This window comes from Primulina tabacum, chromosome 1 (assembly GCF_025594145.1).
Source record: "Primulina tabacum isolate GXHZ01 chromosome 1, ASM2559414v2, whole genome shotgun sequence".
NCBI classification, from domain to species: Eukaryota; Viridiplantae; Streptophyta; class Magnoliopsida; order Lamiales; family Gesneriaceae; genus Primulina; species Primulina tabacum.
The window spans coordinates 13,524,821-13,535,147 of record NC_134550.1 but is presented as its reverse complement, the minus strand read 5'-3'; the positions used below and the strand labels follow the sequence as shown (position 1 = coordinate 13,535,147).

General features: G+C 35.4%; 1 protein-coding gene across 1 annotated transcript; it reads right to left on the bottom strand.

Moving 5' to 3' along the window:
- Positions 1 to 2,340: 2,340 nt before the first annotated feature.
- LOC142542013 (kinesin-like protein KIN-7F) lies at positions 2,341 to 9,444 on the bottom strand. The gene is made up of 15 exons (XM_075648462.1): positions 9,284 to 9,444; positions 8,660 to 8,809; positions 8,408 to 8,485; positions 7,585 to 8,033; positions 7,028 to 7,117; positions 6,787 to 6,887; positions 6,507 to 6,620; positions 6,354 to 6,435; positions 6,187 to 6,254; positions 6,025 to 6,090; positions 5,779 to 5,903; positions 5,130 to 5,457; positions 3,771 to 4,682; positions 3,328 to 3,617; positions 2,341 to 2,964 (listed from the first exon to the last, which is right to left on the bottom strand). Exons 4-15 carry the CDS (start codon positions 7,805 to 7,807, stop codon positions 2,643 to 2,645), a joined length of 2,721 nt encoding a protein of 906 aa, XP_075504577.1. The 5' UTR covers positions 7,808 to 8,033; positions 8,408 to 8,485; positions 8,660 to 8,809; positions 9,284 to 9,444; the 3' UTR covers positions 2,341 to 2,642.
- Positions 9,445 to 10,327: the final 883 nt, after the last annotated feature.

The window sequence follows — 10,327 nt, the reverse complement described above, 5'->3', positions numbered from 1 at the left end:
TGTACAAGTAGTTGTATAAATCAAAGTCTTCTAGTGGATTCTTCCCAAGGGGAAGAAGGGGTGACGTAGGAGTGTTTGAAATCTCCGAACATCCATAAACAAATTCGTGTCTATTTGTTTATTGCATTTTCTTATCATTTTCACTGTTTTTAAAGATGCATTGTTGAAGCATTTTATGTGTTCTTCAAATATCAAAATATTGTATACCAAGTGTTTGATATACCAAATGTTTGATAAAATGCTTCAACTGAATATTTTTACTCATTCAACTTACATATATTTTAAATGGTTTACAAAATATTTAATCGGTTTCTACGAAGGATTATTTTGAGTATCTTCCGCTTGGTTTTTAACCAAACTCGATTTAATTCATCGGTGTTCAATATTTCAAGAACCGAGCTATTGTAGCTCAACGATTACCCCCCTAATCGATCCTAACAAAAGTGTTGGTCATTTATTTGATATCAATGTTGATATTTTTCTCCATGGACAACATAATATTTGATGAAACTTCCTCACCACCAGAAAATGCAGCTTCTTCTTTCACAACCTCTTTTTCAAACTTGTGTACAAGTTGTTCGACGGATCTTATACCAACTTCATTCTCTTCCCCTTGTGAACGATGGTCCTTTCCCTAGGGCTGAGGAACCGCTTCATGCTTATTAGTAATCTCTGGAGGCATGAATCCCATCGGGCATGTCAAAATCTGTTTGCACAGAAAATTGTGTGATGTGCCAGGCATGTGATCGTGCCGAATGCGAAACGATTTGACTTCGGTTATCAAATGTTATGTGTCTCGATTCGATATTTATTATAATTCTCTCGATATGACTTCAAAGCTAAGAATTTGGTTGAGGAATATGGTGAAAATTACAGAAGAAATACATGAACAACATTAAATTTAATTATGTTGTTATGAATTTGAACAACTTTTTTACAAGAAAATTGGAAAAATAACATGAAAATAAAGAAATTACATTAATAGAAATTGAAATAAGTGAATAGATAATTGAGAGAATTTGCAGAGCTTTGCTATAACTTTTTGCTGAGGAGTTTGCGAGAGCCCCTTCTGCTCATTCTTTATGCTTTTTGTTCCATTATTTCCAACGGTTCTGGCCACCTTCCACGTTTATCGATCATGAATCGTGGGTCAACTCCGATCATGCAAACAAGTGAATCCTTAATGGGCTTTGACAATTGATGGACTTTTATACTATTTGGCTGCAACAATATGTAAGTGTCAAATATATACACACACAGAATGTGATTTAAATATTTAATAACTCTCCCTTCTTGAAAACTAACACGTCTCTCTTACTCCCTTTATATTTTATTAAAATTTACTGTCGTTACCCTTCTCCATTTATAGTACATCCACTCTTCTTTTTAACGATACTGATATTTTTAATTATTTAGAGATATATATTATCAAAATTATTTTTATTTAAAGGTAACTAGTAAATTAGAACTTTTCTACATACCTTTTATATATAAATAAATGCCTATATTTGTATATTATTTGTTTAATTTTTTTTTAAATTTAAGTTGTTATATATTCCTATTTAATAATGATTCATATAAATTTTATCATTTTAATTTTTAAATATAATATAGTTATGTTTATAAAACATAAAACTTAGCATACATAAAATGTAAATATTTATTAACGCCTATTTTAGTGGTTTGATGCCATACACTTGTTTCTGTTTTTGATATAAAAAAAAAACAAAAACAAAAACAAAAACAAAATCTAACTAGGTAGATATTGATTTCTTATTTTATAGGTCCTCCTATTTGAAATTAAATTAAGTTAGAAATTAATATATTTCTATCAGAGACAAAAATTGGATAATAATTAAATATGAAAATTTAGTTCACTTAAATTAGTTGAATACGTCCGATGCCAACAATCTCATATACAATAAAGTAAGGCAAAAACTTGTGTGGGACGGTGTCACGGGTCGTATTTGTGAGACAGATCTCTTAATTGGGTCATCCATAAAAAAATATTACTTTTTATGCTAACAATATTATTTTTTATTGTGAATATCGGTAGGGTTGACCAGTCTCACAGATAAAAATCCGTGAGATCGTTTCACAAGAGATCTACTCATAAACTAAAGCGCCAATTTTCACTTCTTGTCAAACATTAAGCTTATATAATTTGTTACTTAAGCAATATTTAAATGATTTGGGGATCACATAGAATTATAATTTTAAAAGATGATTTTTTATATTCATCTCCCCGTAATTAATATATTTTACTCTTATCTCCATTACATTATTACATATTAAAACAAGCACTTATAAAGAAGACAAATATTAAATACACCAAGTATATATCTATATTTATATCTATATATCTATAAAAATGTGGATAAAGAGCATTGTTTTTCAATTGTGCAATGACAAAATTAACTTTCTATACACACTTCAAGAATAGAATGTAACTCCTATATTAATTTTATCAAATAACTCGTGAACATCAGGTTCTAAGCCTGAGAAGACCGAAGAAAACTCATGGAAAATGCACATCAAAACGTACCAGAAAGGTGGAAAAATCAGTCATGACACTCGTTAGGTGAATTTATATGCAAAGCCAGCTGTAACTTCTGAAACCGTAAAACTATTGCTACAATCCATTATAAAAGAGACACCATACTGTTTTTCCAACTAAACGATCTTCTGCTAATACGTGGAGGCGTGAAGCTAAGTCCAAACATCTCCTTGTGTGCTTGCCCATGCTGCGAGAAGCCAATCAGCTTCGCAATGATGGCAGCACTCTTGGTGATACGGTTCATATTTTCAGTGTCACTCCATAAGAGGCGAACCAGCTGCAACCTCCTTTGTTTTGATTTCACACTGATGCCCCACTCATTGTACATCCTCGTTCTTTCGTCTTCTGTGCACCTTTTATGCATAAGCCTGCTCAGCATCTCTCTTTCACGTCGAAGAGCTTTCTTGCTGTCATGTCATTCCGAGAAAAGTAGGTGAATAAAGTTGAAAATCAAAGGTTCAAATAAAGAATTTGATGAGTAAATCCCAGAGAAATTCAACCGCATGTCACACGTGTTGATGAAATTTCTGCCTATTAAACCTTTTGACCAAACTTAAAACTGTCTAGCAACTTTAAGATCTTATATACATACCCTGACTTGATTCCCACACCTTATTCCTGTCAACTCAAGGTAAGTTTCATGTTTCCAAAGTATTTTAAACACTGGGAGTCTGAATTAAGTTCACCCATGCAGAATCATGTCTATGAAAAGCATAACAAGAATTTACTGTTAAGAAGTACAGTGCGGATGAGAGTTTTCTTGATTATACCTTGATGCTAGTGTCAGAGTTCGATTATCATGAACTGCTGAATCTCCCCGAGAAAAAGTCTCCCTGAGGAAGGATAGTCTCCTATGCTCTACTTCCATGTAAATGGAATCTGTGAAATCGTCTTTAATAAGGAGGATGAAGTATGTCCTATGGACTAATGACACATTGCAAGCCTGCCATAGTTCAATAATCAATTTCTGTAGCTTCTCAAATTTCAAGGACCCATCTTGCACTGGGTTGAAGGCAGCATCCCTGGCATTCGTTTCAGCTCTTTTTCCTATCTCTTCAACCTAAGAACATCAAAACATGTTAAAAATCATCGCAACAGCTCTCCTTGCACATGTTACTGACTACATGCTAAGATGAAGGCCTCACATTAATTATAGGTGTAATTGTCGCGAAATGAGGATTAGAATAGAGAATAGGACCACTCTCACCCTCACCTGATTCATGGATTGATTTTCATACTGAAGCTTCGCCATCTCCTTGAGTCCAGCAACAAACGAACCAAGAGTGGGAATGTCCTCATCCCCTTGGGCGTTCTTACCATTTGTTTCATCTATGAAACTACCAGAGTCTGAGGATAGAGAATCATTTCTGGACAATGCCTCATTATTTACACCATAAATAACAGGAGGAATTTTCCAGTGCTTTCTTTGGAAGACACTTTCTGGTCTTCCGGTGAAGGTTTTCTCCAACACTGTTGGTGGTGTGGTTTCACTTTGTTCAGGCATCTCGAAGTCTGGTGAACCAACCGTTAAGTTAGCTATACTACTTCTGCTTGGTGTCATTTTTAATCTTTCAGAACCAGTCATACTGGTTGATGTGGCCCCAGGAGAAGATGACTCGGGGTAAGGCACGACCAGGGAATCAATGGTCTTCTGCAAATCTTGAAATTTCTGCTCAAGTAAACCAAAAGAATGGCCGCTTTCTAAGTCACTAATTCTGGTGGATAATGCTCCTGCGGTCTCCTGTGCAATGATGCTCTCGTACCTAAGCTGCCACGCATTCGGTGATCTTTCTCTATTTTCACCATTTGACTCATCTTGTTCAGATTCGGCCATCTCGATACATCCAACTTCCTTACATATGTCATCAGAATATTCTCCAATCGCTGTCATAGATTCATCTATTCCTTTACTTGAATCAGATACGACATCAGATAAAGAATGATCCTCACTACTTTCTGAAAGTAGTGGATCTGACATCCCATTACATTCAAATTCTCCATCAACAGATAGAATTCCAACGAGTTTTTGTGAAACCTTATTGTTTTCGACAACTCGTAGCAATTCCTCAATCCTAGAATGAGCAAGATCTCGTTCCTTCTTCAGCTCTCTATTCTCTTTCTCCAACTGCAAATATTGACAGAGGCGATCCATATTAACTTCAAATAACTAAGCGATAAGAATTTGAAAAAAAAAAACTGATTAAATTAATAACAGTGTAAATTTAACAGTTGGTAGTAGCATCTCTCGGTAAACATTATTGAGAAGAAATTAGTGCCATATACTCTTTCACAAGACCCATGCAGATATGTATTCTCGTGCTTGTGTGGATATGTACATCAGAGAGAAAACTTTTATAGCCTTAATAACTGGTGAAACCATTTTAGAGCACATTAATTTTATATCGAAACTGGACATAGATGATAATTCTGAGCAAAGATCAATTCTGTCTAGGTAGTTTGCATTTGCTGAACTCTATTTAAACGAAATGCTTTCTAGTTAAGTAAAATATTTTCAGAAAAATGTTGAAAAGAAAGCAGTGAAGGGTGAAATATCATGTAGACGAATCATAACCTTTTCAATCTGCACATCTTTCTTTCTTAACAGTGCTGCATGATCACAAGTTGATCCTGGACTTCTTAACTCGCTCTCCAGCCTAGCTACTTCTTTCTGAAGTTGTTTCACCAAAGCCTTATCAGACATCACAACATTGACCTGTGCGTTAGTTGATACTTCCTTTGCACAGGTTGCAAATAAAAGGGTATTTCTTGATTGCTCAACATGGCTTCTGGCAGGGGTCAAGGTGCAAACTATAGCAGTTCTCGCATTGCCTCCCAGGGCAGGCTGCAGAATCCGTGTAAGCTTTGAATCTCTGTAATTGACGTGTCTATGCCTTCCTTTGCTGCATGAAGTCATATAATTCAAACGTTGAAATGAAAAAGTTATCTGACTCACAGATGATGGATGAGCAAACGATACGGTTCGTTTGTAGATTAGGATTTTAATGAGCACATGAATAATGGGGGGTGGGTGTGTGTGTGTGTGTGTGTGTGAGAGAGAGAGAGAGAGAGAGAGAGAGAGAGAGTCCCAGTAAATTTAAAAAGAAATTGTGTCCAGTTCGGTGTCATGAACGAGTGACCAGATTTAATTTTTGGCATACCAAATCATAACGAAGCTAAAAATACCAAATTGGGAATTTAAGATATTAGGGTGAGTCATCAACCTCAGCTTCCGGATTACAGTCCCTAGAGTCAGTAAACTACGATTAATATGACAGCCTTCTTTCAGTCTTTGCCCAACTGATAATGCTTGAGATGCGCGCTCACTGCCTGCCAGGTCAACAAAATTCTGCGGGCAAAGATTGAATAAACAACCATCTGAATAAATAGCCGTCCAAATACTTGCACATTTATTATCACCATCAGAAAAAAAATTGAGGAATTCATATGAAAAATCAATGTCACTCTACCACACTAGCAGCAAGGGTTGTTGAGTTGCCTTTCCCTAAAAATTCACGAGCAGAACTTTCAATTGTCTGGAAATAAAGATAATGACAACAAACGTTGATACTTGAATATTTTCCACAAAAATTCCACCAAAAATTGCTAGGGGGAAAGAAAGGTGAGCTAACCAGTCTAAGAATTTGATGGGATCTAGAGCTTGTTTCATTTAATGAGGTCTCTCCAACCTGTCTTTGCGCTGTGCGGAAGTTCAAGAAAAATGTAAACATACAACATGATATTCTCGGAAATATAATACTTGGAGACTAAACCAATAATCAGATGCAAAATGTCTTACCTTCGCAGATGGATAGCAACTCCTTGAGGTGATTCCAATCCCTTAAAGTTTCTTCAGTGAGTTTTTCTATAACAGTTCCCTTCTACAGAAGGGAGAATATAATTTATAGAAACATATATGCATGTATTTACAAGATTACAATACAAAACTTACCTCTGGATCATCAAGTATCCTTAATGGAGTATTATCCGTGCTTAGGAGGTCTCTAACAACTTCGTTATAAATCTCCATTGCAGCAAACTTTAGAACAAATGCTCTCTCTTCGTGCTAGAAGGACACGTTGTTGGGGGGGGGGGGGGGAAGAAAGTGCCATTTTTAAGAAAAGGTCGCAAACAAGATTCCTTTAAATAGGAAAGGAAAAACTGCACTAATGAAGAAATATTTTATTCAACAATTCTCTGAGATGAGCATTATAGAGTTAGAACTTGCATACCTTAAGTATATAATCATAAATATCAGCTACCGTATACTCAGTAATACCATTCATTGTATATGTCTTCCCGCTGCTTGTCTGACCATATGCAAAAATCGTTGCTGAAATGAAAAGGTCCAAAAGATTATGAAAAATTGTCGCAGCCGTAGATTTTTCATACTGCACACAACTTTATTACAATATTTATCTGGATGAAGGAAGTTATAATCTACAAACATCAAACAAAGTCATCTATACTTACAGTTAATACCACCAACCACTGAAAGAGCAATATCTTTTGTTCCTTCTTCATACACCTCCCTGGTAGTGCAGTCACCCCTAAATACTCTATCTGCCATCATAAACACAGACACAATACAGGAAGCAAAAAGATGGTTGCATTATAATTCCTCCGCTGTTGTGATTTGCAAACACAAACAAGGCAACAAAATCGATATTGAAGTCACACGGCGGGCTACTTAAAAAGCTTGTGATTTGTACAGAATATTTCACTCAAGCTGCAACTTCTAGGATGAATCTGACATAACATTGCGGGCATTAACACTCAAATGACTTGTTATGACCTAAAATGGAACCTATATTCTGCCAAGGATTCTGATGCATCCCCATCAGAAATAGTATGAAATACAAACATAACTTGCATAAAAATGAGAGAAACTGGATGAAATACTTTCGGTTCTTTTTCAAAGTACCTGATACTGAAAGATTGAGAGATATTATTGCATATTCGTTTCATGATAAAAACTGGAAAAGATTATCAAATCCAGATGTAATATGACAAAAAAACGCACTACTTACCAAGTGAGTAAGCTGTAGGAAGTCCAGACCGCTCCTGTAGGCTGTTCCGGTACAAAATAGTGGTCGAGTTGATGCATTCCCAATCCGCAACTTCATTTCGTGCAATCTCCTTCTCGTTCAAAGGCCTTAATCTAACCAACACAAGAATCTTCTCATCACTTCCGTTCCCCATGCCTTGCAGCTTCTCCCAATTCAATAAATCTTCTGCAACAATCGCCCCCATATTTACCTCAACCCTTTTAATCCTAGAATCCACCCCAATCTCACCAAATGTGAATAAACATAACTAAATCTTGCCCAAAAAATCCCAACAAGAGAAATCGAAGCAAAACTACTCAAGGGGCCAGTCTTGTCAGATGAAAAAGTCAAAGAAAGTTGGCATTGTTGCAAATCAAGTCGTTGGACTTGGAATAGGAATAAAAGACTCCAGCGTTCTAATGCATGAATATCTGCAGAAAAGATAGAGCAAGAGAAAAAATTAAAGAAAACTTAAGAAGTCATTAACAAACAATTGATATTGGTAAAAGGGTTAGTTGTTAGCGGTTGGTTGTGATTAAACATTTTGCTTAATGGCTGACCTAAAGCATTTTCTTCCAACAGAAAGCTCAAATTACATTTTGGATAGAGTACAATCACAATTTGTTTACTTTCCTTAATGGGGACCCAACTATGCTTCGACTCCAAGTAATGATTTTGTCCAAAATGGCCGGCCAAACTTGAATAGTGGACCCCCATTATGCACACCACACCACACACCCACTTCGTACAAAACATATAATATTTGTTATTTTATTGGGAGAGTGAAATTGACAATGAATATTACCTTAAGAATCATGTTTTGGCTCCGAACTGAGACTTGAGATTAGGATCTAAACAGAATGGTGGAGAGGAAGCTTTGCCCCTGCAAAATACAACGGTTAATAATTCATCAGAAGAGAAAATATCAAATTGCCTTAAACCACACGATGCATGAATAAATGCTGGATCTGATAATGGTATCACCAAATTAACACCCAATTAACGGTAACAAAATAAATTGAATAAGATTCAATTGATTATTAACCAGGAAACATACCATTGAATAACGGGAGAAAATCACGCGGTAAAATTAAATCTGCATCTGGTCAGTCCGCAAATCACTCAAAATATTCAGGCACGCTTCAGCTATCACCCTTAATTAGCCCATATGAAAAAAAGTCTCCTCTTCAAGGAAGCGTGAACTGTACTACATAATAATAAAATAATAACGTCAGTTTTTTCAGGTGAATATGCTTTACGCGTCCAGTAAAGTGAATATAATACTACCTTTTTTTCTAGAAAACTATTATTTTGACACAACTCAAAGGAAAAGGAAAACCAAAAGTCATTAAATGGAACTGTAAAAATCGAAGAAACACAATGTGGCAGAAAACAATGCTGATGAGCAATTATCGATATTGCTCCTAAATCAATAGCTAACAGCTAGTCTTCTCTGTAATCACAATTTTAAGAGTCCTCCACCAACGAAGACTAATCTGAAGAGTACAAATCAGAGAAATGTTATCCATGATCACGCAGAATGTGGCAGGAAACAGTTCGAAAAACAATGCCAATGAGCAATGACCGATAACAGAAGAAGAAATCGCTCCTAAAAACAACAGTTGACAGCAACAACAATTTCACGAGTACTCCACCAAATCAGAAGAAAATGTAAACCAACCTCGATCTCCGAGCGAAAAATCCAACGCAGATGCAATGGAAGACGAACTCGCGAAGAAGAAATCGCCGTGAAACTCCTCTTCACATCTCTTAACTCACTCTCGAATGCAAACAGATTGCCGAAGTCGGTTGGGAAATGTGACGGTGGAGTTTGTTGAATGACGGTTTTAGCCCTGTCTTTTTCAGAAGTGATCTGACATGGTACACGTGAGCGACGTGGGTGTTTTGGGTATATTCAAGTGTATTAAATGAAGGCGTATGATGCGGACGACAGGATTTCCACTGCCAAAATCACATTACCGTTGGATCAAATTGGGACCATCGGCCGTATTACCATTTGTTTCTCGTCATCAAGGATTTGAGCCCATTTCCATTTAAGAATTGGAAAAATAAATAAATAAATAGGGTTATTAAGTCTAATTCGAGCTAAGTCGACATCCGTAGAACTTTAGCTCGATGTTTAAGAAGGTATTTGATTAAATTTATTTTATATAATTTATAAGTTGTTTTAAAAATTTATATATCGAAAAATTTAGTGATGATTCGACGTTTGTTCGAAATTATAACCGACCTTATATAACCGACCCTATTACTACTTGTACTAAAAAAACAAGAAGATGTGATTCTTTATAAAAGATAAAAATATATTGATACGAGGAGAAACATATTTGCTAGTTATATCACTCGTCATCGCCTGGATCAGATCGTGACTAATGCTTCGAACCTATTAGAGTTTAATGAGATAAGTGAAACTCCCCCTCTCACAATCTTATACGAGATTTTCATTTGGTGCAGTTCAAGTGAAAACATTCGAATAATAATCGGATATGTATTTTTTATTTTGAAAATCTTAATATTATTGAAATAAGATAACGGAAGGTTAAATATGTAGATATATTTGATATTATAATATTATTTTGTTATATAATTTTTAAAAAACATTAGATGAAGGTATAAGAATAATGCGAGTAACTAATTTTGGATATATGTTACTGAATTTTGTGAGTGTATATAGAATCTACGAAAATTTATGTAGATATTTTAG